Below are 27,610 nucleotides of genomic sequence, written 5' to 3' on the forward strand. Positions count from 1 at the left end.
TTACTGCAAGAAACGATCAAAGTGAAATTAATTTTATTGATAGTTACTGCAAGAAAATGACCTTATCCTCAAGTGTAAAATGTTCCTGATGGTGCTTGCAGTTTTATTAAAGAAAGAGGAGGAAGAAAGATTTTCTGTCCGCGTTTTGCAGGCAAGGGGAGAGAACTTCAGCAGAACAGTACTGAAGGAGGAATTCTATAACAAACCTTTATCATTTTATATTGTACTCTGTAAATTAGAGTAGACTACTTCTGCAATGCCTTGTTCATGGTGTTACATAGTGCTTTTAAACTAGGCTAGATCTACAGGGAAAGCTAATATTAACCAAAACGTGGATGGACAAAAACTCAGAAAGCTCTTAGGCCCAAGTAATTTTGTAGCTCGGAAACAGAAGCAGCCACATAATATAGCTCGAAACCCATTTGTCAGAGTTGAACTTCATTGTGCTGTTAGACCATGTGAGAGAAAACAATGTTGGTTCCAGTGGAGCAAGGATAGCAGGTTGATAGCAGCAGAAGAGGTTTTAAGATAGAGTCAGTGGGAAAAAAGAGAAAGATATTTATCACCTGTGAAGCATGTGGGGCAGGGGGAGGAGGAGGAGAGTGTTGAGGATGTAGGGAAAATTATGAAGTGTAATAAAATGAATAGTTGCAGTCAGTCTGTGATTTTTGGTATCTGGTTGAGTTATAAGTCTAGTTTGCTGAGTTATTTTTTGAAAATACTTTGTAGGTCTCTTTGGAATATCGGGACTGAAAGTTTATAGTTTTGAAGAAGTATTAACTTGCCTGCAGTATTCCCCTTCACTGATTGTCTACATATCTTCATTCATCTATGTAGTGGTTGTTAGTCTTGTCCATGATTTTTCCATGAGGCCATTTGGTACGTTTGGTACATTCTGGGAAATGTAAGTGTACCCCTGACTGGTTGTCTTGCTTCTGTCGTGGGCAGCGTTTCTTGTGCCTCTGCAGATGTATTGGCAAGTTTTGCTTTTGTTACTCCCAAGTGATTTGTTTCTATTTGGTGTGGTGATCTATGGGAATTTTATTTCTGATGGTGTTTTTGTTGAAATACAAGAGTTGTTTGAAGGCTGAGGGAAGGTTGGGAAAACTTTTCTCAATGTTTCATGTGAAGGGTGAGTGCCTGTTCATGTATAAACAAGTCCAAGTTTGACTTAGAGTGAATTGCATTGAAGTGATGCTGTAGTTTCTGTTTGATGCCACATATATATAGTTTTTGTCTGAACCATGTGGAATTGCAAATGTGTAACATGCTGAGCAGAAAATCTGGAAGCTTTGGACGTGCTTAATTTGAGACTGTGAATGTTGATGGCTGGTGAACACTTACTATTGTGATTGTAAGGCAAACACTTTGACAGCACTTGGTAATTTCAAGTCTCGACAGGTACTTTTAGGAAATAGTTCAAGAGAACAGTAAGTACAAGGGTGTGTACCATCATTAAAATCTCCTTTGCAATTAATACTCATTTGAAGTGTTTCTACAGTGCTTCATATCCTAAGAAGATCAGGAAAAGCCAAAATGGCCCAGAAGAATCTTCCTCTCCTTTTTTTTTAAACATTCTGGTGGTGTTACTTTGAACAAAATTATGTATTGGAATAAGCAAACAGTAGCCTTTGTCTCTGGATTAAAGCTGTCATAACAATTTATGCTGTTGTGCACCCAGAGGAGGAAAAGCTCATCAGTGTGTTATATGACTGTATGTTCCAATACTCCTTGAAAACAATTCACAGATTTCTTTTATTCCTCTGTTTTTTGGAATAAATGCTATCACTTTGTCCTTCCACGTGGGACATGAGTTTGTAGTATATGATAGAAGAGTAAATGTGCCATTTTTACTTCATCCTGCCTCCTGGGATATCACTTTACGGCCCAGGGAATTAACACTTTCCTTGTTTCAGATGTGGTATACCAAGTCTGGAACGTGTTACATGTTTCCAGTTAGTTGGGGAGAACGCCAGAAAAGATTCAGGAAGAGAAGAAATAATGGAGACTTTGCCATGTCTTAGATGGAGCTTTATGGCATAGAGTGAAGGAGTTAACATCATGTAATAAGAAGAGCAGATTATTTCTGAGTATATTGAGTGCTTTGTGTGAATCACATTTTCCATATTGTAGTGAAAACTCTGTGCAGGCTGGATTTTGGTTCGTGTTTCCACACACTAGCTGCCTTTATTCACACTGATGGGCACCTTTCATGGGTACGTCTGCTCATCAAGAGGAAGCTGTTGGTGCTTTTAGTACCGATGAACTGTTGCTCTTCCCCTGCATGGGGTTACTGATGGTCACTTCTTTGTTCTCCCTTTCAATAAATTTGTCTGAGATTTTTTCAAACCTACCAAAAGAATTTGAATGTGTACTTCCCACTAAAGGGCTGGAAGTGGACATCCTGATCTCCTTGACAGATGGCAGACATAGCAGTCTAAATGTACAGGTCCATGTCCTTAGGCTACCTAAAAAATACACTGTGGGGTGCCTGTGTCAGCCATGTTTATGGCTGCTGAGTTTGTTGTTTACATTGTTTCACTTTTCTTAAACTTGATGATTTACTGAGCAGAAGATATTTATGCTCACTGTCTTATAATAAAGTAAGGTGCTTCACCTTTCCTGTTTTGTAGTGTAATCTCTTGTACTTCTTCATATCACTTCCATGAGAACATTTCCTGTGTATTTAACTTCTTTATATTTTTCCTGCATACCTGTTGCTATTGTGTGCAAGCATGACCAGTGGTATTTTGGTTTTATCTTTCACTACTTCACTTGTATTATATGTTTTCTCCCTAAGGCTATTGCTATTGCCCCTTCATAAACAAAATACTGCCCTTAATATTTGGCCATCAGTGATTTATCCTGACATATGAGACTAATGACCTGGACCAGCTGACAGAAACTCTTTTTCAGTGGTGTTAATCATTGAATCAGTATTTCATTATACCCCGAGTGGACCCATGCTGTGAATTCTGAGCTAGAAACATGTTAGGCTTTCCGTGAAACCTCTAAGTATCGGCATGAAATTAGGAACCCTTCTCCTGCGAGGACTGCACAGAAGGATTGCCTGAACACGGCAATCACAAAGAATTTTTGAAGATAAGTGTGGGTTTGTGCAGTTTACTTTAAGAAAACTGAGAGATCCATCTAATGCCTGTGCACAGTTCCTAGTAGCATAGATGTCTGTTGAACAACCTTGCTGGAAACAATCCAGCAATACAGGTGGCTGCCAAAAGCCCTCGCCCCCCGCAGCAAAACAAAACCTAATCACAATGGATGCACTATGTGGAAGTGGGTAATCGAAGGGGTGCACAGCACACCTCCTGTGCTTTCCCCGTGTGAGGAACACGGCTTGCTTCCTCTCAACTAAGAACATGAAACAAAACAGAGAAAAACATACTTTGATAGATTTTATAGGCTGGGAACGCAAATGTAATGATATACAGGAGTGAGAGATGTGGAGCTTTTTTGCCTGTAGGTACCAAGTACTTCTGTGCTGTTCCCCACAACCCCATACTGTTTTCTGTAACAGCGCCTTTTACTTTGGTTGCACTGTGTCTGAACATGCAAGTGAATGATTTCACTCCTTTGCAGAGTTTATGCAAAGCTTCTGTACTTGTTACTTTTAATGTTTCTGTTTCACCAAACCAGAAAGTGTTGAATGTGCAGAACACTTGCTTTCATTATTTCTTCTTGTAAGAGAAGGGTCTTTTGGAAGTCTGAGGGATTTTGAAATTTGGGTTCTTTCAAGTCAGAACAAACCCCCAAACTGCAGTTAAAAATGACTTACACATTTTCAAGACATGCCTTCCTCTGCAGTCTTGCTTAGTCAGATGAAGAGGCCCAGTTCAGCTGAATTCATAAGGTGAAGTTGGTAAAGACTGTTTGCAGGAGCAATACCAAGCACTGATGCATGCTAGAGGAACTTCAGAGCAATTCCAAAGCACATAATGCTCCCCATTCCGGTGGCTGAAACTTGTCTAAATACCAGATTTTTGTGTTCTTTTAAATAGTCTCAGAAAACCCTGGAAATATGCTTTATTTTTTTAAGTTGCTTTTTATAAGTGTCAGAAGTCTGAAAAGTAATTACATTAATAAGGTGGTTCAGCTGTCCCCCTTCTTGCCCTGTCACATGCTATATTCCATCTTGAGTTACAAGTTCTAGTCAGGAACTTTTAATTCGATTTATTCCTCTCACAGTTTCTTGGGAAGATTGAACAGAGTTTGAAGAGATGTTCCTTCCATTCTAAAGTCCAATTTAGCTTAGATTTCAATTCCAGACAAAAATAGCATTTTGATCTTTATTATGGTTTAAGAACTACAAATGACTTTTGTATCATTTGCATTTGCAGCCAGTTAAGCCAGAGTGGTAGCAGAGGGTGGAGGTGAGCAAGCACAGCAGTGTTAATACATCATATAGAACGGTTTTGGCTTGTTTTGGTTGGTTCGGGGTTTTCTTGGCTTTTCTTAACCACTTTCTGAGCCATCTTAGAAGGATAGTAAGATTGGTTCAAGGCTTAATAGCAAAATCTTCAGTAATGAACATTTTTGAAGGAGAACTAGGATTAAAATTCCTGCATAAACTTAAATTCATTGCCACTAAGGTGTTACTGTCAGCTTTTTTTTGTAAGTTCTTCTCTAGTCTTTTTTTTTTAATTGGTATAATACAAGGCTGGGATATGTTTGTTTCAATCTTGACATGCTTTATGCAAACTGGCACAGCATTATTGATTTTAATTCCTGACTTGTATAATGTTCTTAAAGATTGACCTTGTGTAACCAGTAATAATACATTGTCTGTTACATAAGCTATGATTGGTATGCATTATGTAAATATATTAAGACAGAATATTTCCTATTGGAGTTAACAATTGATAGTATCCAGGTATGTGACTAACCTGGCAAAGAATAATGTTGGGAAGCAGTAGCTTCAGAACTAGTGTTAATATTTCTGTTACATGTACATGCAGTGTGCTCTAATGGGGCAAGATCCCTGCTTATGCTATATTAATATTCAGTGCAACTAGGAAGAGTGGTGTGTGTGTGCTGGCAGGGTTCCTGCTGTGGGTTTGGGTTCTTCTTCATTTTCTGAGCCTGGATTGGTGGGAACCAATATATGTCTTGTCATAAACTATAGCAGCTAAAGCCTACTCTGAATCATAGGTTTTCAAAACGTTTTTGATCTGTGGATGGGTGCAGTGCTGCACGGAGCGGGTGTAAGTCTACTGACAGTGGCCCTCTTATCTTTGGAGTAATCTATGAACTTCACAAATAGGGGATCTTCTGGCCCCCAGAGGGAAGAACTGTCATTTTAAGTGTGTGTCTTCTCCTCCAGGTAAACTTGAGCTTGCCTTGCCTGGGCACTGAGCTAGCTGGGCACAAGGCAGCTCTGAGCTTGAAAGCTGTGTAATCATGGTGTGGCAGAGCAAGCTGGGAACTGTTTGCAACGGGCAGTGTGGGCACTCCTGAACTAGTATGTCAGCTCTAGCAGTTCCAGCGGCATTTTGTGGTTAGGTAGAGCAATGACCCCTCTGGTTTCTCTCCTTTGAAGGCATTAGTAACATGCTTTCAGTCTTTCAGTTAAGTGGAGGGGGGAGTTATGGTGGAGTGCTGTACCAATTACCAGCTGTGTAGTGGAGATCTCAAAGGCCCTGCCAGATCAGTCTTCTGGCTGATTTGAGAGGCAGCATAAAACAGATAAGGGTGGTGGCTACAAGTTTGAGTGCCAGTCTGTTTATAAGCTCCTAGTATAGTCAAGATATCTGCATCCCCTGTGCTAGTCTGTCTCTCCTCCCATGGGTAAAAAGGGTGGTGAGGTTATGGCAGTATGAGCTTTAGCATGTTTTAGAGACTGCAGGACAAGCTTTTAAAGCATTTAAATGGAGAGGAATATTTTATGTTTGTCCTCACAGTTTTTTAGTGTCTTGCCTTTTTCAGGATTAGAAGGTAGTCAAACAGCTTAACAACTAGATACTGCTACAAGGGTTATGCACGTCTTTTTGCAGCCTCTGGCCATGTCATCCTGTCCTCTCCCTTGCTGGTGCAAGTCACAGATGTGATCAAAACTCATCATACAAAAATAAGTGGTTTTCTGCTTGTTTCGTGAGCGCGACTGGCTTCCTGAAAGAACAGACAAATACCAAAACTGGTTCAAAGGAGAGGGGAGATCTTCAGAGTGTGCAGATGACCAGGGCCGCTCTGGAAGCAGTGAGTCTTCACAGTGTATGATGCCTCACCTTTAGTACACTGGGCACTCTGAAAGCAACAGGATGAGTAGCAGGGAGTAGCTTGTGAGGCGCCAAACAACACTGAATGAGTTTGGAATTGTCATTTCCTATAAATCATTAGTAGAAGTACAATAGGTCTTTGTTTCTTTTGGTTCAGATCTATGAGAATAATAAGAAAAAAACCCAGCTAACTCTCGCTACCTGTAAGAAATTACAATTATTCAAGATGCTAAAAATGTTGCCTTTTGTTGGAAACAAAAGTTCATGATGTTAACAGGTAAGGTCATCCTTGCTTTACCTATGCAAATCAATTTATTCCCTTGGGGAGAAAGATTAAACCTGGAAGATATTACTGCCTTCAGTACTGCTTAATTTTTATATATGCATTTATAAATTGTGAGGGTAATCACAGTACTCTTGCAAGCCTTAAATAATCTTAAAAAGTAATTGGAGGAAGTCCTAAACCTAGATGTGCTGTATACAGTGTCATATTGGACTTAGTTGCAGTAAGTTACTGAATCCTTCACAGAAAAGGTGAAAACCGGTACAAGAATTATGAATTGTCTCCTCTGTGTTGGTGAAAGACCTTGGAGATAATGTTTTAGGCTTTCTTTCTCTCTCTTTAGTAAAACTTAACTGTGCTGTTTGACTTATTACAAGCATCCATTCTGAGTTAATAGTTTTCAGACATGTGCTTTTCCTTCATATTCAAATAAATGAACCTCATTGTGTTATCAGAAACCTTGTTGGTCTGTCCCCTGATTTTTAGGCAGTTGTTTCATTTTCCAGATCTGAATTCCATAACTTGTTGATAAATTTGATCTATAGGGCTATACTGTTTTTTCCTGAGTGCCTTTGATTGCTGCATACTAGGTATAGATGTTTCCACATGTAGTTAATAATCAAAATTTTTTCTTACCAGCTGAAATGAGCTTTCTTCCACCTTAGAAAATAATGCTTTCAAATGATGGAATCAGTAATGTTTGCTGGTCAGATCTTTCAGTCATGTGGCAATGTAGCTATACTGTCCCTCTTTTAGTCACTTACTGATTTTCATGTGTTATGTGCCATTTGTTCTGTATATGGGAAGATTCTAAAAGTTTGACTTAAAAAAGAAGAAAAAATAGACAAGTAGAACCTTTTCCTTGATGGCAATCTTTCCCTGAATTCCAGTGACATTCGAACTGGGCTAATAATAAGATGACAGAAATACCTTATTTTAAAAAGTCTCTTTAAAAAAACCCCAAACACCCCTGGCTTCTCTCTGCCCCTCCCTTCCCCCAACCCACAAACTCTCTCCTCTGAGATTATGTAATTAAATAAATTTAAGTGCAGCAGAGGATTCTTTGCCTAAAAGTAAAATTTAGGAGTGGACAAAGAAGGAGCAAGATCCTACATATTAAAAGTGAGTCACTGAGTTCTTTCCTAACAGAAGTTAAATTGACTCATCATATTGCATAAAGTTTGCAATACCACAGGCCTGATCTGATATTAGTCTTTAAAAGTGCACTAGTGACTATAGTTCTGTGGGTTTATATGAAATCACATCAGATGACAGTCTGGTCTAGAAATTGTAATGTAAATTAGATCTGAAGTAAAATCTGATCAAATAAAATCTTCAGATCAAATAAAATCTGAAGCTACATTTCTGTTATGTGTAAAATAAGAAAATGAAAAGTACCCCTTAACATGTCTTCTTTAAAACTTTAAAATGTAAAAATGCAGTATGATCTTTCAGTGGATAGACTCTTGTTTCTGATTGCCAGAGGAGAAAGAGTAATATGGTTACTCTTGAAAATTGTAGTATAAGTAGATTTTTCTCCTTGACAATCTTCAAGAGTCTCCAGGGAGCTTTTCTTTTTCTTCTTCTTTTTTCCCAGTTACTTAGATCTTTTTTCTGGTTTAGAAGAGCTTCAGTTTTTAAGTTTCTGATTTTACTTTTTATAAATTAAACTTATTTTTGCTTCAAGTTAAACCCCTTGTGAATCCTGCAAAGAGATGAAGATCCCTATCATGCCTGAAATTGTATTTTAAGGAACTGTAGGAATATATTTATGGGACTAATCTACTCTATAATCATTTTATGCTGTGCATAGCAATCTGAGATAAATCGTGGTTTTCAGTGTTCTCGGTGGCCATATGTCTTACTATACTCCTCTTTCTTGCTGTGATGCCCTAGAGAGGAAAATAGGCTTTTGAGAGAAGACTAGAGGATGATTTTCATTCCTTGGATATTCCATGGGACTGTTCCAGCCAGCCATTAAACTAAATAAAATAATCCACAGGAGAAAATAAGCTCATGTGTATGTCTCCAATTTGTGTGTTTTTTTTTTTTTTGTCAGGGAATGAAATCTCGATTATTCTAATCGCAGGCGCAAAGTTCTGTCATTTTTACTGTTATTTGTTTCAAGGTGGAGGAAAGGCTGCTTGAGCGGGTAATTTGTGATTTTGTGGGGCTGCCTGACAGCTGTTAATAGAGATATAATTGGTTTTTGTTAGAGGTGAAATTTTGAATTCTAGAGAACATACTGAATTAGTTCACAGTTTGCAAGGTGCTTGCAGGTCACCATACCTCATTAAATGAAGAGTGGGAGAAACTTGCCAGAACTCTTTACCTACATATGCATGGCACTGCAGCAGTATAGCTAATGCTATAGCATCCATTTCCTAAAATCAGCTGCCAAAAGGGGTATGAATCATACCCCCTTTGTAATTGACATATCGGGGAAATAGTTTTAGGACTCAGTTTTGTTACAGATGGTATCGTACCATGCTGAGGATTCACACTGAAGTCAGCGGGGCTACTCATTCTTTGTGCAAATCACAGATACAAAACTGAGCACTTAAGTTTACCGAGTGACAGATATATGGAAGTATATTTTATGTGAACATATTTGAATGTTTAATTTGTTGGAAACAAGCAGTGTGATGTGTCTGTTGCTTTTTCTTGTCTGTTGGAAGTATTTCATAGTTTGTGTATGTCTGACTTCTCTTTCATCTCTCCCTGCCTTTTTCTCATGTCTGCTGTATTGACTGCCAACTTCCAGTGATTAGGTTTTAAGCTTTGAATATTGTTTTTTGTTGTCTTCCTTAAGAGATTTCAAGCTGCATTTTATGGCTTTTACCTTTGACCTTTTTCCTAGTATTTTGAATTATTCTGAAGTTAGCCAATTTAAAAAAAAAAAAAAAAAATCTTTCCTTCCTCTCATCTTTTTTATTTCCAGTTTTACCTTGGTTCTTCTCTAGATGTATGGTTTGTGCATTTTCTCTCTGTGTTGTTGCTTCATATTCGTTTATCACGAATCTTGAGTTATTCTCACAGTTATTCTTTCACTTATTCTTGCCTTCTTGTATACTGTTAAACAGATCCTTGGGAATATAGTTTTGCTTGACATCTGAGGTGCAGTTACAGAAAACATCAGAAACATACTATTTGAAAAAAACTTTGTGCTTTTTAATTAGGAAATCTGATATCTACGAACAAGAATGAAGGAACAGAAGTGTTTCAATAATCTCCATTCTCTTCTGTTTTTCTGTATCGAAGGAATTGATTCTATAAATAATTATTTTCAGGCAATGAGAAACCAAAAAGAAAAGCTCTTTTAAATGAAGAGTTCTACAGAATTATAGAACCTGCTTTTCTTCATACTGATACCTTTTCTTATGTGCATTGGTATGAGATGGTCGGTTCTTGTGTTCAGTAAATGAAAGATTCACTTCACTGGCAGAATCCCTCATAACAATATTGATTTGTTTTGTTTTGTTTTCAGTGCAATGAAACTTCCTTCTTTTTTGAAGCACGTAACAAGATCACATGCAAACATCTCTGGAAATGCTGTGTAGAACATCATACATTTTTCAGGTGAGTGATGCAGAAGTTGTGTTTTCATTACCAAAAGGAGGCAGACTATGTTGAGTAAGAACCTTGTTATACCTACAGAGTGGTGTAACACAGACTTGCTGCCTGGAAACATGTTTTTGCTCTTGATTATAGAATGCTCTTAAAAGCTGATGTCTTCCCTTTCCTTACAATGATGTGAAACAATAATTTTAAAATTATATAGTTTGGTGGTTTCTTTTGCCTGAGAATTCTTTTCGAAACAGTATCTCAGGTTACGTAAAGTAGGCTTTAACAGAAGTATCCACAAATGTATATGGCAGGATTTAAGCTGCCATATACATTTTTATGTATTTAACCATCAAATTTTCTGTAGCAGCATTGACTTGAGTGAGGCGTTTGGATTTCAGACATTACTATTTCCTACAATGCACAGAAGTTTTGGTTTTTGATAGAAAGACTCATTGTATTTCCATAATGTTTTGCTTATTGAAGTGTATAAAAAGTTTCCAATATTACAAATCTCAAAACACTTGCTTTTACTGTTGCAAAAACTCTAACAGAAATGTGCAAGGATGTCTAGCTAGGAACTGGTCAATGGGATGCTTGGGGCTGGCTTTAGCAATGCTGTAAATGAGTAAGCTCAGAGTCCCTCCTGCAGTCTCATTACTGTGGCATGATGTTTTCGCCTGCTCCTGTGAAATATTAAGCGAAAGGCTGCTGTTGCCAGCAGTTTACAGTAGACCTTGAAATAAAGATATGTGTCGTCAAAAGAGGAGGGCATAAACATGTGCTTTGCGAAGCTCTCAGCCCCCTAAGAGTCTGCCTGGAGGTAGGGATGAAGAGGAACTAGCACAAGTTATTTTTTTGGAACCGAAAGTTCGTATTTCTCTTGTCTTGGGAAGGGGACTGTAATTGAGACCTATCTATGTAACTTTGTTGTTTTGTTTTTCAAACTACACAGAGTGCCAGAGAATGAATCAAACTCTCTTTCAAGAAAATTCAGCAAGTTTGGATCCATAGGTTATAAACATCGGTACAGGTGAATATATTTCATTGTTTAAAGTTCAATTAATTCCTTCTTCATTCCTCTTTTCTCATCTTTTCTTCCGATGAAAGAAAAACCCCACCCAGACTATGACTCAGAGCAGTTCTGCTGACAAAGCATGAATCAGGGCCATTTTAACAGACTCCCCCTGGGAATCTGGCAGTTTTGGGACAAATGTGAGTTAATTCTCATTTCCAGATCCCCAGAGTTGGCTAGGGCCTGCTGTAGCCCGTAGTGAAAGTGAGAGCAGCCTTGGCAATGCTTTAAGTCAAAATCTCCTTATAAGTCCTGAAATTATGTTCATGTCCTAAAGGGTTTTTCCTGACAACTGGGGAATACCGAAACGAAGAGGCTTGTTGGCTGCCGCCGTTCTTCTGGGAATTAGCAAAGGGTTGGTGCAAAGAAGTGTATAAAGTCTGTAATTGTGATGCCCTTCTTTACAGCTGCAAATGAGCTATAGCAAGGGCTCTCGATCCGAATGGTTATGTCTAATCCTCTGTCAGTACTGCTGGTGCAGTGCTGTTGACTTAAGAATAAAAATGAGGGCAGATCTGAAGGGAGATGGGGGTATCTTTTCTGACTGGAATAGCTGTCAAAATTGGGTAAGCATACAAGGCTGCAAGCCTTGAAAGATGCAGTAAACTTCAGACTAAGGGTGTATAGGGAGCACTTAGTCTCAATTTTAGCCTGAGTTAACCAAGCAGACAGTGTGACATAAAGGGCAGTTAATACTGTGATACAGAGGAAGATGTGGCAGGGAGAGTGGGTTTAAGATATTCTAGCTGCTGTGCCACAAAGGACTAGCAGAATATAGAATGTAGTTAAAATTGTAAGATGTCAGAAACCCAATAATTTTTACTGAGTTTTACTGAGACTTTATATTTCTAAGTCTGTTGAAATGACAGGGTCTTTGTCTAGTCAGTAAGGCACTTGATTTGGCAATTGGTGACCACTGTTTTAAATCCAGTTCTGTCACAATGGCTGAGCAATTTTGAGCCAAATAGTTTATGGTCTGATTTTTAGAATTGCTTCAGAGTTGCATATTCAGTGAACCTGAAAGGGAGGGTGGAAAGCAGCAAATCAAAACCACATCTGAAAGCCAGGCCCCTTTCTTTTTCCATTTTCATTTTCCCTGTTCGTCAAGTGGGGATAAAAACAGTTTTTCATCTTTTGTAGTTATTTTGAAGCTGCTGAGTGAAAAGGCCCTATTTACTATAATGGCAAATTCTAGAATTTTTTTCCATGGCCTGCAAATGTACCAGGTTTGTTTAGGTTTGTTTTTGGCTTGTCTGCCTGTCTCTCCTTCCTGTCTCTATTTCCACCATCACTCAAGAAATACAAGGATCATAATGAGTAAGGCTGACAACCATTAGTTAGGCAGTTCTTTGTCACTGCCTCTTAGGAAGACTTTTCTAAAAACAGGAAAACCATAACCCCCAATTTCTCTAGCAGGTCCTGGATTGGAGTTAGTATCTGTGGTATGTACTAATAGCAGTGTGTAATGGTAGCTCTATTACACTTGTCCTCAGTCAATCAGAATTCATAGTTAACTGTCTGTTACCCTTGGATGTAAGATCTTGCTTGTAAGGAAGATGTTACTGATGGAGAGATGACTATGCCAGTTCTGAGCCTGAGCTCATGTGACTGAATCTGGACTGTCTCCAGCCAGGATCACTGGTGTGTTTCTGTCCCATCTTCTCCGATGTATTTCATAATAATCCAAATTATTTGGGTTATCACATTATCTGGCATGATCCAGCTTCTCCTTACTGTAGATAATAGTGGAATGATTATACTGCCTTTCGGGTTTCTAGTTGGATCCTGACCCGCATTACCCCACCTGTGAAAATGGATAGGAGTTCAGTGGATTCCTGCCGGAGTACTGCAGATGAGAGTTTCCTCTGTTGGACCATTTCAGCAGATTGGAGCAGGGCACTGGTGCTGGGGAGGAGAAAGCTTTGTACTTATCAGGACCTTCCAATCAATTTTAAAAAAAATGCCATGAAGCAGTTAACTACATTTGAGTTATTCCTGCTGGTGGTGCATTTAAGTTCGTCTTCCTTTTTTAATAACTTTCAGGCGTGATCTGTAATGTGGCTTGCCATGTTGGGATCATTACTGACAGATGTGTTAATAATGTTAGTTTTGTCTAGAAAACATTATTATTTCCCTTCTAGTATGAAGTATTCCCTGTTTTGCTGCAGTGATTCTTAAGGACTCCCCTGACCTGAGTGGATGTTCTAGTAAATGTGGATTTTGACGTCTAGTTGCACCATATTGATTATACAGTGTTAATGATAAATAGTGATAATCAATTGGTGATGGACATGTTAACTCTTTTCTTGGAGTTCAGAGCAGCAGTGACAGCATTTTCATGTGCTTCGAGAATCTTCTCTTTGCTTCTCCATCAGCTTTGTTTGTCTTCCCTCTTTGCTTTTGGTCCCTGTTGTAGCACCAAAAGCAGTGACAGTGTTGTGTATCTGTATGCATCATTAGCTCAAAGCAGAAACCGTAATCCCACCATTTGACTGTGTATGTGTGTGGACCATAATAGTATCTTTTGGCTTTTTTTCCTTTTTTTTTTTTCCCCTAAATCTTCTAGGTACTTCTCATTAGGTGGCAGACAGCTTTCAGGAAAGCAATTTCCTTGTCTTAAGATCAGATGCTACGTGGAGGTATTAGTGTGAGTGGAAGGTCTTATCCCCAGATGTTTTGTTAAAACTGCTTCTGGAATTTGCAAGACTGGCACGGTTGCCGAACTTAAAAGTTGAGCAGAAGTGTTTTCTGGCTAACTTGGGAGCAAAAAATCCATTAAACTGAATATCAAAAAACAGCATTACTGTGATGTAATGTTAGAATTGGGGGGAGGGGGGGGTTGTCCTTTAATTCTTTTACAAATTTTGAGAAGATAAAAATTCTGCAGTGCTGACTACCCCTGTGGAGCTATTGGTGAAAATACAATCAGTATTCAGTGGAGTCTATTCGCATAACTCAGAAAATCTACATATGTAATTTCCTGTATAGTTGCTTAGCACTTGCTAGTATGATACCTGTTTACTTCTAAGTCATCAAACTGCAGGTGTTTAAGCAACTGGGAGTTGATAGTAACAATTACTTCTCTTGTGTAGTAAGTTTCCAGAAGCAAACATGGAGTTTTGGGGAGGAATATGAAGCCTGTTTTACATTTTTGTTATGAACACTATATTCTGCTTAGTCACATGGAGAGGAACATTAAAATAAGCATAAAAGAATTTATTTAAACTTAATAACTTATTTAAATTGTGCAATGAAGAAGAGCCTTACTGTAAATGGGAATCAGGACTTCTACTCAATTTATTATCATTTGGGCCTGTGCTGGTGAGAGTACTTTATTACAGTTTGCTTTGCACAGGGTTTTCCATACCCTTTAGGTTGTCATTCCACATGGCAGAGAAGAAGCCCCTTACTGACTGTAACTGAACAATGTTAAATATGTGTTACTCTGAGATGAAAACTTACAGAAAGAATTCAGGAAGTAATCAAAGTACTTAAGAAAGTCATATGTTAGAATATTTAAGGTTACAAAAGGTCACACTATCTTAGCCTATTCCTAATAAACCAGCATTTTGTTTTAGTTGCTTAGCTCCTCTTGAAAATGGCAAATATAGAAGAGGTTGGCACAATCTGTTGATGATTCTGCCAATGACTGATTCAAAACAAGTCAGAGTAGTGCTACTCAGCAGGAATACCAGAGCTGGGATGAGAAGTGAATAGCTAACAAAACGTGCTGCCCAAGCCCCATGCATTTTTTTCAGCCTAAAGATCCTCTCTTTCTTTGATCATTTTTCCAAGTGTTTTCTCATGATTTTGTTGCGTTTTCAAGTGGCAGGACATCTTTGCAAATGACCAGAGACCCTTCTGTGCAGCTCCCACGGCCTGACCAGTGCATTGAAAGAAGTCGCAGCAAGACTTACCCCAAAAGAACACAACACACAGGTAAGTCCTTCTCTGCTGGGCCTGTGGAGAGATGTCTTCTTTGGTCTTTGGTTCATTTCGTTTTCAAGAGGCGACTCAGAACTGCTGCAGTGTCCTCAAGGATCTCTTAGAATGGATTCTCTCTTTTGCCTTAGGTCAGTATTTATACCTATACCTTAACTGGATCTAAGAACTCCCGCTTTTTGGATGAGTAGTAAAGAGATGGTGTGGATCAAACATAATAAACCCCCGTTTTTGTAGATCTAAGGTAAAGTATGAAAGGGAAGGTTGAAAACAGGCAGTGAAAACATGTTTTTTTTTCAGGAGTCCTGCGTCTCGCTAAAGGATTTTATACCCGTGTGTCTTGGTTGGTATCCCATTGTTCCAGCTGCTTGACCCAAGGTGTCTCTCGTGTAAATCCTCTTCCCAGTTCAAGGGCAGTATCCCTTTATGTTGATATTAAGTGGAACAGAAGTTAGTGCCATGCCCTCTGCAGTTTTAACATGCTTCAGATGTGTGAGCTGGAAATCTGTTCTGCATGCTGAAGATGGCAGGGGAACCTGGAAGTTTTTACAGGTGTTACAGGAAACGTGTAAGATTAAGCATGTATCACAGGAGTCATGCCCAGAATAATGGATGTTTCCTGAAAGTTAGTGATAGAGGCAAAAAGCTTTTCTAATGTCAAGCTCTAGTTCTACATGTGATTACGCATGTATGCTTAGCTTCATCTATGACAGCAATCACGCAGATTTCAGTCAAACTCATGCATGGAGTTAAGTATATGTGTATGTGTGTTAGCAGTTTGAGAAAAAACTTGTCTGGCCTTTAAAATGTAAGCAAGATTTCTCTTTATCATGGGTTAGTGTGGCATTATAAACTTTTGAGAGTCATCATTTTTAAAAAGAGAGGAGGTACATACACCTGGAAACGTCCCATGTTTATTCTGGATGCCATCTTTTGACTCAGAAACAAAGCTGGTATGTTCTGTCTTTTAGCTACAGTGGGTCTTGAAGTGTAGTGTAATTAAAAGTATTGCCCTTGGAAAATACAAGCAGTTTACAACAGATTTTTTTTTTTTAAATTTTATTTTATTCATTTAAGTGTAAGAAAAGAAGGATTGCTTTGCTTTCCGATTATGATATCTTTTTGTAGTGTCTGCAGTTGTCAATGGGTGCCTAAGAGGACAAGAAGCTGTTCACCATTGAACCTAGTGACTTAGACTTTTGTTCAGCTGGGCTGTCCCATTCTTAGAGTGGTAGTTCAAGATGAACAGCATTTCCCCACTCATTGGTCCCCAGTTCAGTTGTGCAGAAAATTGTGTGGCTATTCAGAGGTAAACTTGTCACCTGAAACTGAGCCCTTAGTTGAAAATAATGTTTGCCTTAGCACAGGCAGTGAAAGTCAGTCTATATTGCTGCAAGGGTATGTGTGTTGTGCTTGTTGATTTTTTTCGGTCTCTTTGACTGGAATTGTGAGGAGAACTGAAACCTTCCCGTGGCTTGTTCTGCTGATGTAACGTGATGCAGAATTCTCTGGGCAACACGTGTTTGTTGTTTTGGTGGATTTAAATACTTTGTTTTACTTTAAAATAAAAAGGCTGCTTTTTCACCATCTTACTCATATGTATTTCTGTAATCTGTATCACTCATCTGGGTTGTTTTGCTTTTAATTCAACTTAATTGGTTACCTGTGTGTTCCAAGTGTGCAGTCATTTTCCACTGGGTCAGGTGTGTTACCTCAAATGATTTTTAAGTTAAATGAATTTGTTTTGTTTCCCACTTGAAATATGGGCTAAAGGAAGAGAGCTATGTCATTCAAATTCCATCTTTCCCTATAAATGAGCATATTTTTTACTCTTTATTTTTTGATTTTGTGTTTGGGTATTCACAATGATAAATATCTAGTACTTTTTCTCCATTTAAATAGGCTTTCAGATGCTGAAGGCAGACTAATGCTACTTCTCCTCCCTGTGTCAGACACCATGTGACAGTCTATTGCATGTCACTAGGATAAATCCACCCCTTTTCACCTAAACTGGTTCCTGGATATAGCACAGTCCATTTCACACAATAAATCAAGTTCGTCTGATACATTCTAAGCATTACCTGTTTAAAAATACTAATGCAATGTAGATTTTACTTTTACAGAATAATTTTTATCTCTGAAATGAGCCTGATCGTTTAAACAGTTTTATGAGTTACTTAAAACTTTCCCTGACTGAAATGTTTGAGAGAATATAATGACATTTCTTCTTAAAGTAAATATTCCTTTTGCATAATGAGATTATGCCAATGGTTATCATTGATGACTTGTCCTTTGTTCTTGATTTTGTATTTCTAGTATGGTGTAATAAGATTAAATATGCCTTGTTCAACATTTTAAACAGGGTGATTTTAGTTTGCAAGTATTACATATTTCTTCAGATGTTTTCTGCCAAATGCCACTTAAATTAGGATCCAGCTGGACATGGCTTATAATTTAGCTTTTTGGAATGAAAATCAGAGTTCCATTTATTCTCCCAAAACCTAATAACAACGTACAAATAGTTCTTATGCAGTAACTTCCTTCCACCTTCTCCGAGTTCAGCACCTTTCCTCACCTGCTTCTTTACTTTTTTTCATTTTCTTAAGATTGCAAAGTTAAGTGCATGAAAGGCTTCCTTTCTGCAGCCAGTTCAGTTAGCCATTCTGGTTTTGTTTTGTTTTTTATCTGTTGGTGCCAGTAATGGGCCCAGCCACAGCAGTGGTTTCGGGGGCAATTAGATGAACCAGCAGCTACAAATGTACGGCTGTAGCATGTGCAGTCTGCATGCCTCCATCGTAGAGGTGTGTGTGAAGTGCTAAAGCCTTTAACCTCTGGCATCTCATTAAAATGTTTTCCCTTGTTCTGTCTTTTTGTGTACATGTTCTGGTGTTATAAGCAGTTACATAGTATATGTTTTTATATTTTTTTTTTTCTGTCACCTGAAGGTAGAGGTTAGCTATCTTTTGCAGAGCTGAGCGACTAATAATGTTTCTTTGTTTCGTTGGTCCATTAAAGTATGCTAAAGTCATTAGGACTGCAGCCACTTGGTGAACTCTGGGTTAAGAGTTGGAGTAGATGCCAAGACAATGATAGAAAGTATTTACTTTCATGTTTTCAGTAAAAATATTTGTGCTTTAAGAGCAGGATTGAAGGAGATGGTGGTGTGAACAGAGAGAAACTAGCTTTCTTGTATAAAAGCCACTGCCATTGACTGATTCCCCTGACAGGACAGACAGCGCAGACAGTTTGGCTTTAGCATGGCAGATTATTTTCCTAGAATCCAGATTACAGTGGTTTAAAATGCAGTAACCTCCCTTTTGTCACTTGCTTAATATGTTTCCTATCTCAGTTGTTCTAGGGTTAGTGGAAAAATCAGACCAGGAAACTTCAATGGGTATGCAATCAATATTTTTATATTAGTGCATTATTTTTTTTTTGGTGTATGTTTAGGTTGGCATTCAAATTGGTGTTCAGTTGGAGATGGGTTTTTGTGTTTTGTTCTGTAAAGTCTTATATGTGAGATATGAGTAGCTTGGTTCTTTTGCTTATTCATTTCAGCCGAGAGAGAATTACAGTTGCATTTTGTTCTGGTTGCAAATCATAAACTCAAACATGGAACAGGATCTCTCATTATTCTGTCTTACCCTCTTAGGGCAAGACTGATAATGTTCGGCTTTCGCAACCGTGTGTAGGGTGAAAGCGTTCATTATTCTTTCGGCTGAATGCTGCACACGAAAAGCTCCTTGGGAATGTCCTCTCTGGACAAACATTGATGTGACCAGACCTGTTGCGTGGGTCTGAGTTTATTCAGTGGTGGAAAACACGCTGCTTAAAGTTTGTTGTTGTTTGGTAGCTGAGCACTTGATTTGTCCCTGCCTTGCACACTGCGTAGTTGTATAAACTAGTGTAAAGTAAATGCTGCCATTCTGGTTTAAAAGCCAGGTGGAGAATTGGGAATGGGTATTAAAATTACAGTACTGTCTGTGTTATAATAGGCCCTAAGCAATCACAGGCAGTCACGGTCCCTGCCCTGACTAACTTACATATTACCGCAGACGCCTATCATTACGCTGCTTCGTCAACCTCAGTCATGGTAGCTAGAACTGTTGGTCTGGCGCGTTTGAAGTCATGAATCTTTTCCCAGAAAGTTGTGAGATTGGGTCTGAAATTTAAATTTTAGAAAAAGAATCTTGGGGTAATTTTATCTATTTATTTATTTATTTACTTCGAGCTTTACATTTTAAAGTTTATTTTAAATCCCAGGTTTTGTAAAAGGATGGATGTGACCGCTTCTGCATTTCATGCATGTGGTGTGAAATGCACAAACCCTTGAGGCTACAGGTTTGGAAACTAGTTTGGAAGATAAACCATTGCAGAGTAGGCTGCGCTACTGTAGACATATGGAAGTCTATTCATTTTTATAGGCTCTTGGTAACACACAGTGCAAAGTATGAGCTCTTACTGCATGTTTTCCTTTTGATCACACTATTTTATTCTCTCATTAATAGATTTAAATACAAACACTACTTCCAGATAATGTCAGTGAAATGGCTTTAGTTGATAAGAGACAGGCATGACGAGCTAATTAGCTGCCAGGCTCCTGAGGTTTTGGACATTTAAGTTTTTAAAAATGTAATAGTCTTATTTAAATTGAATGCACAAATCAGCATCAAGTAAAAGGGAATCGAAGTGTGTGCGTTCACCTTATTGGAAAAGTTCAGGGCAGTGAACGCTGACAGTCACTTATCTGACAAAAGGTAAACAACCAGGAAAGCCTGCTACAAGTGAGATGTCCAAGATTTCTGGCTATCTAAGGTATTTTTGAGAGGCCTGTTACCTTGGCATGTGAGAAACGCGGGTATAGATAAGTTATTGCAATGGGGTTAGTGTTTGGACAGTTTTTCTGGAGTCTGTTCGTTTATATTAGGGATACTGTATCATACAGAGGTGTATGTTGGTAGAACAGTACTGTAGTTAGTAAAAGATACACAAGGTGGAACGTACTTGAAGACAATTATTACAGTTTCTGTAAGTGTGGACAGAAAGCTCCTAATTAAGCTAGTTATTTGTACAAAAGAATTGTACACCAAGAGCTTTTTTTTTAAAAGCAAAGCAGAGGTCCTTGTTGTGGGCAGGAGTGGAGTCAAACACAGCTAATATGAGGTCTTGTCTCAGTAGAAACCTATTTTGTATTTCTGGGTAGATTCTGCCTGTGTGTGGTAGTCACTGGTATGTTGTCTTTTCTTTGGTTTTCCCTCAACTGAGTACTTGTTAAAATAGTAGAGTGGTATCCAGGGAGCTTAACAGTGAGAAGGAGCTGCTTCTTTTTTAAGGATTTACTAGTACTCGCTGCTCCAAAAGCTGAGGTGCCCCATGTAGGCTCTGCAGCACCAGCCTTTGTGCAGGGCACTGAAGGAGTTGCAAAGGCATCACAGACTTTCTGCACTCGGGTGGACTGATTCTGCATCTCTTAACTGCCCGTCGCCTGACACCCAGAGATGACTGGGTATCATGAATGGTAAGGCTATTGCCAAACATAGCAAAGGATCAGTTCTGGAGGTGGCTATTACTTTTGTAGCACTTGACCCTTGGCTCTTTTTCTGGCAGTTGTTTCATAGCTATGACATGTTTTGGAGCATGAGTTCTTATTGCTCCATCAAGTTACGAGCACTCTGAGAGGCTTAATTGGAAGCCACCTCACTTACACAGTAATATGTGAAGTATGGAAATTATTTCCTTTGTTTGAAAAAGTCATATCTTTACTGATTTCAGTACTTCTGTGGGCCACGTTATTATAGTGGGTTATTTTATCTTATGTATTTGATGGCCTAGGAAAGGCAAGCTGAATATATCTGCATGCAAAAAAAAATGGTCAGAAAGCCTGAGATATCCTTGTAGTTTAACACTTTGACCTACTCCATTTTCATTTCACTACCAGCACCTTCCTTAAAGGTGGGAAATTTCTGCTTCCTGTTCTTATGTGCTGTCATCTTTATTTATTTGTGATTTTTGACTGTAGGCATCCTTCTTTTATTAGAGGTCAGAGGAAGAATTTTTGTAGCAGTCTTTTATGGCCTTAATGAAGATTGGTGATTCTTTTTCTGATCATTTTCTCATCCACATTAATTCAAGAAAGTTTTTCGTTCAGTAATTCTGTCTTTTTACTAAGCAGGTCATAGTGGCAATGTAGCTATTGCTTCATTCTTGAAAACAGAAAATAACTGTATGGACAGATGTGCAGTGCTTCAGAGAGTCTGGAGAGTTGTTTGTCTCTTACTGTATAAAATAGAGGATTCATTCAGAATGCCAAAACTTTACTTTCCTTTCTGTCTGTGAATCTCTGCCTATTCTGCATTTCCTTTTTCAGAATATTCCAAATTCTTCCTAGTGCTTATGCTTGCATAAAAGACAAAAAGTGCCTTGAAGGAGCAAATATTGTACAAGACAGGACCCAGGCTGTTCCCCTCCCCTGCCAGGCATTAGTCTGAAAAACTAAGTAGGGAAAGGAGTAAACTACATCATTAAAAGTGGTAAGGTCAAACATGTAAAGGGCTTGGCTGAGTTGCTTAAGCAAAGGCGACTAATGCCACTTGAGACCCTCTGCACTGTCTGAGGCATCTGCAGAAGACTAGCAGATTTAACCTGTAGGAGAGACAATTGATGGCCAGACAAGATGCCTTAGGATATCTCAAGTATTTGTGTTGAAGTAGAGGAGAGTCCAGAGACACTGTATGTCAAAGGGGTGGTATGGAAAGTTGAGGGAGATTGCAAAGAAATTCTTTCTCTGAGATTGTGGAGAAAGCTTATAATGCAAAATCTCGCCACAGCTTAATTTAAGACATTACATTTTAGTTTTAGCCAAAGAAAAAGGCTTTGAGTTTATAACACTGTATTAACAACACTATGATGCTGTTGCTTGTGCCCAGAGGACATAGTATTTCCTTGTTAGCAGTCTTACAGGCTTCAGTCAATCTGTTTCATTATCTTCAATGAACATGCTCAGAATCCTGTCCAGGGCTGATGTACATCATCAGTGATGTTGCTTTGTTATTTTACTTAACATTTGTTTCTGGAGGTGGTAACAGTTTTGTAAGAAACGACTGAAATTGCCAATTAGATGGAAAGAGAATGTGTGAACTGAAGAAAAATTACAGGTTAATATTAATAGCACAGCATGGAAACTAAAATCGTAGCACCGGTAGGAACAAACCTGTCTTGATGATCAATATGTTACTACGTACCAAGCTGAAGAAACAGTTCTTTTTTTGTTCATGATATTGAGCTGTATACATCTGTAGAGCATAATCTTATCATGCCACTTTGATGTTAACCCAGTATGAAATATCCAGATTCCCTTGGCCCTGAGTGCTCCTAAATCATGAATACACAAATCTGTTTCTTTGAAGCCTGTTATATGGGGGCTCAAAAAGAGGGGAAAGTGCATGTTCCTCCTGCTTCTTCAGGTTCCCTTTCATGGCTCAGGTGGGGACTTAAGTGCCAACGGTGCAAAAAGTGCAGGATCAAAATGGAGAGAGTATTGGGCACAAAATTGGAAACTAGGCAGATAACTTTTAAATATTGGCCAAAAGTTTCTGACTCATTGAAACTGATGCTTAGCTGTCCCTGTCAGAGTATTACTTTTTCTTGTCTATTTACATTATTAGTTTTCTAATCCATTCATTTACAGTTACTATTTTCCTGGACGTAACTTAGGATATGTTAGTGTTGTGTTGCACTGTGTTGCTACATCAATTTGAAATGGTTTCTTAGAACAAACATATTCATCTTGCTTTACCATCTAATCTAATGATTGTTTTAGAGGCCATAGTTATTACATTGGAGATTCCCAAGATTTTTCATAGCCTGTATTCTCCTCACACCTTTCTTCTTACTGGTGACTGAGCAGGGAATTCCCTTCTGGTGACAATGGCATACTATCCCTTTGAGAACAACATCTTCAAACTCCTCTGTCTCATGTGGAAGAGTAATGAATGCCCCCCATGTTAAACTTCCTTGTGATGTGGTGTAACTAGAAATAAGCATAAGGCACAAAAGTGTGATCCTTATATACCTTTAGCAAGTAGAGCATGCACCAGATGTCTTGTGTATCATTTTCTCTCTCATGCTGCACTGTGTTCAGTAGGAGATTATGCTGAATAGGTATGCAAGTGTATATGCTACAGGACTGTTCTGTTTGTGTTTTTTTTTTCAGGATCTAAGAACATAAGCCAGATTACAACAAATGGGGAAAATGAAGGAACTACCAAAATTATTGCACCTTCCCCTGTGAAAAGGTATGTAGACCAGCAGTTCCCTTCCAGCATTCAAGTGATTGTGTATCACATTGCATAGAGGAACACATTTAGTAATCATTGGTAACAGGTTATCCTGCCCTTAAGTTCAGGACTGTCTGATCTTCTGCTGACAAAAGTCAGAGTGTTGTCCATAATTAACTTTAACATACCCTGATCTTCTGATGAACCTGGAAGAGGGGTTCTAGGTGACACAGAGTTTGGAAACCCACGAACAGGGACAAGTTAATGGGAAGGCAAACAGTCTCAGTTTTAAATATGAAGAAACCAGATAATGACCCAAGGGGCAGTGGTCAGGAGAGTCTTGTGAAGTCCTGTGTGTCTCTCCCCTTGGAGCTGTGGGCTGGTGGGCAGGGCCCTTGGGGCATGGGTCTTCTGCCTCTGCACAGGGCAAGCTCTGCTTGGGATGTGTGGGCAGGGAAGAGCTGGGCATGGCCTCTCTTCCAGCAGTGCTGTTAATCTTGCAGTCCATTACCCGTTACACCGTTAAATCCAGAACAAAACTCATGACTGTTTGTGCCTGACCCTTAGGAGCAGTGAATTGCCAGGGCTCCTCTGGGCTTGCGTGGTCAGCTGTGTTTAATTATCAGTGCTGAAGTGTGCATCTCTGGTTATTAGGCATATTTGAGAGAAAGAGGCGAGGCTCAGATCCAGAAAGGGATTTATATCCCCACCCTTAATTTTAGGTGGAATTTGGGTGCCTGAATCAAAAAAGAGTGATCTGACAAAACAATGAGTCAAAAACTCAGCACCTAACTTTTTTGCTGAGTTACCTGAATGTCTGTCTCTGCGTGCCCGGTAACCCGGACAGGTTTTTCTGAGCTGAGTAACGCTAGCCTTATCTCTCCATTGAAGCTGTGGGCTTCACATACTAGGTATCTGGATTCACCTCTGAAGAAGGGTCTAAAGGATTTACTGCAAATACTTAGTGGATAGTGTTTCCTATTGCCTAATATTTAGAACAGTTGCCCCCAAAAAGAAGAGCTGAGTTTAACTGCTTCCTCAGTTTGAGGGAAATTGAATCCAGTATTCTAGCCCTTAGAAAATAATACTGATCATGGGTTAAAAGAAGGTTTATGATTTTGCAACTTGGTCACGCTGAAGCTAGGCTATTGAGCAGAAAACAATACAAAGGTATATAAATGCCTGCAGGGAGGGTGCAAAGAGGATGGAGCCAGGCTCTTTTCAGTGGTGCCCAGTGACAGGACCAGAGGCAATGGGAACACTTTTTCACTGTGAGGGTGACCGAGCACTGGCACAGGTTGCCCAGGGAGGTGGTGGAGTCTCCTTCCTTGGAGATACTCAGAAGCCATCTGGGAGTGGTCCTGGGCAACTGGCTCTATGTGACCCTGCTTGAGCAGGGGACTTGGACCAGACGACCTCCAGAGGTCCCTGCCAACCCCAACCATTCTGTCGTTCTGTGATTTGTTAGGAGAGAGAAAGATACAAAGCAAGAGGTACCCTTATTCCATAGCGCAGAGATGATCGTATTGGGAAGGGGTAGGAGCCCTTCACTACAGCTTGTGCTCCAAATGCTGTGTATAAATTTTTAGCAATGAACTTTTAAAAAGAAATGGATAGGCAGGTTATAGAGCAAGAACCAAATTAAGGGGCTCTCAACATGGCAGCTTCAAGGTTTCTGAGTTTAGTTTCTTACCTTGACAGTTTAAAAGCAGTTCACCGGCAGATTCTCACTGAGTCACGGTTTTAAATAGTGTTAGTCACTTCCAGGAAAAAAGTGTTGGAAGTTGTTTTTCTTGCATGCTTTCTATTTAGAAATTGATTTGTTTTTCTCTGTGTCTCTGTCTGCACATGTGAAACACCTTTCAGGTCTGCCAGGCTTAGTATGCGTGACAGGCAGCACACATACTTTGTGAAGCATTTACAGTTTGGTAGTTTACTCCATCCTGTGTAATTCTCACATTAATTGTCAGTCATGCTTGCAAAGCATCTTTCAGCAGCTCTTAACAAGCTGAGTTTTCAGAGTTTAACATCTCATTCATGTAGTTGGTCTCTTCTGCATAAGTGGTATAAATTCAGGGTAAACCATAAAAGCCCCCAACAGTAGTAATCTCATGTTAAATTCAGATCCTAACCTTTTCAAATATTTTGAATGAACTCAGTCTCTTTTGCAGCTGCATTCCTGGAGATAATACTAGTATCTGAAGAGCTGCCATGCTCTAGCTCTCCAGCTGTAAAGTGTGTATCTGCTCTCAATGAATAATAACCTAGGAATCTAATGCAGAGAATTTACCTCCCAGGATCATTTCTCTCTCTCTCTCTGTTAAGATTTGAGAACACTATTCAGATTTCTTTAAGCTCAACTTCAATCTAAGTATTGTTCAGTAGTTTATGCTATGCAAAACCAATTGCTTTTTGCAATACAGGACTGAAACGTATTTACCTGAGTTACTTGCTTAGTCTGTAGTAAGCACATATTTTTAAGCCTGGGAATAGATTGTATGCACATATGAGTCAATAATTAATGGGTGCAGTATTAAGAAAATGATTTACCTGATAAAGTGTAATTTAATTTCTTTTCCTGCTGACTTACTGTACCTTTGCATTTTGTTCACTATGTGAGAATTAAATGATTAACTCAGTGACCTGTAGTAACCAAAGGCTGAGGTTAAAAGTGGATTAGTGAGTTAAGTAGCCACAATTCCTTCATAAAGCTGAGTCTGTGACCTCCTGCTCTGGACAAAGAACTCTGGCTTATGTCCTCCTCTCTGTAAGCATCTGTAAAGCTTTTTTTTTGCTGCTTAAGTTGCACTTTGGAAAGATACGTTGTGTTAATGCTTGTAGTGCGTTGCTGTCATTAGTACTTCTTGAAAAGCTTAGTGGAAATCAATGTGGTTATCTAGTTCTGTATCAGGTGAACTACTGGTTCATGTAGAAAGTGAGCTCTAGAGATGATGATGCAGGAAAATCCTGACTAGCCATTGGTGACAAGATGAGTGCAAAAGCATGCTTCAGCTGGAAGCCACCTTCCAGCACTTCGAGTGGCAGTGAGCAGGCTATCTAGGGGCATTAATGGGTTGGAAGTTGTAAAACCTGACACTGTAAGAATGGTAGACATAAAGGAAGAATTGGAGCATCCTGCTGTTTTTCCCCCGCCTCCCGTCGGTACGATGGGAGACTGGTTACAAACACTGATATATCTCTTACGCCAGGTGACTATCTTGACTGTCCTTGTACTTTACCTTGCAGCAGTTAGTGAAGACAGCTCTTTCATGTTGTCAGATCTATGCCTAGTATCTAGCAAAAAGAAAACATAAGGAGTTACTGGGGAAGGAGTGAGAAGAATATGCTACTCTATGAACCTGTGGTCTATCGTGTTTTGAATAGTTATCACCCCTGCCTTTGTGCTCCCATTGTAAAGAAGGTACTGTAGACCTGGAAAAATGGTAGAGAAATATGATAAGGATAATCAGAGGTATGTGGTGACTCCAGTACTGGGAGAGATTAAATAGTCTGTCATTCTTTCACTTGGAAAAGAGATGAGACAGCTGTTAAAAAATGTATTAAAAAAAAATAAAATTATGGGGTAGAGTTTCAGGTGAGGGAACCATCATTCATAGGGTTTTTTATCTTTCCATAAGCGCAGAACTAGTGAGGAACACAGGATGGAATTTTTGAACCAGGTGGAAGTTTTGAAATAAAATGAAATAATTGTTTGTGGCATAGTTAAATACTGGAGCGTACTGCTACCAGGCACTATTTATGCCAAAAATTAAGAAATGTTCAGGAAGTGTTTAAGTAAATCCATGGAAAAATGTTCCATCAAGAGCTATGTAGAATAAAAAGCAGATAAAGCCGCTGGTTCAATGATCTGTTAACTGCATATTGTGGAAGACTGTGAGAGCATATTATATATTTGCTGTATTGTTAGACTTTTCACCTAAGCATCTGTTCTCATTTATTTTGAGACAAGATTGACCTTTTTTCTGACTCAGTGCTGCTGTAATTATGAGCTTGTAGACCTGATTTTCATGTCTTTTTTTTTTTTTTCCTTCCAATCTCTCTTCTAGGAGAGATTCTTCAACATAGCAGCTGTTTGCCCTCTTTCACATAGCAGGCAAATATGCCAGGGTAGATCTCTGTAATGACTGTATGCCTTTAAGATTCATTTTTACAAGGTCAGGGGGAGAGAACATGTGATCTGTACACTATGGGTTTAAAAAAAATATGTATCTGTACTTTT

General features: G+C 39.0%; 1 protein-coding gene across 1 annotated transcript in view; it reads left to right on the plus strand.

Annotated features, from left to right (window-relative positions):
- EPB41L4A (erythrocyte membrane protein band 4.1 like 4A) overlaps positions 1 to 27,610 on the plus strand; it is a 135,301-nt gene that overhangs the window by 81,296 nt on the left and 26,395 nt on the right. The window contains exons 10-13 of the mRNA XM_050913333.1: positions 10,001 to 10,092; positions 11,033 to 11,110; positions 14,979 to 15,091; positions 23,307 to 23,388. Of these exons, the coding sequence (XP_050769290.1) occupies positions 10,001 to 10,092; positions 11,033 to 11,110; positions 14,979 to 15,091; positions 23,307 to 23,388 (365 nt within the window). The remainder of the gene's footprint in view (positions 1 to 10,000; positions 10,093 to 11,032; positions 11,111 to 14,978; positions 15,092 to 23,306; positions 23,389 to 27,610) is intronic.

This window comes from Gymnogyps californianus, chromosome Z (genome assembly GCF_018139145.2).
Source record: "Gymnogyps californianus isolate 813 chromosome Z, ASM1813914v2, whole genome shotgun sequence".
Classification (NCBI taxonomy): Eukaryota; Metazoa; Chordata; class Aves; order Accipitriformes; family Cathartidae; genus Gymnogyps; species Gymnogyps californianus.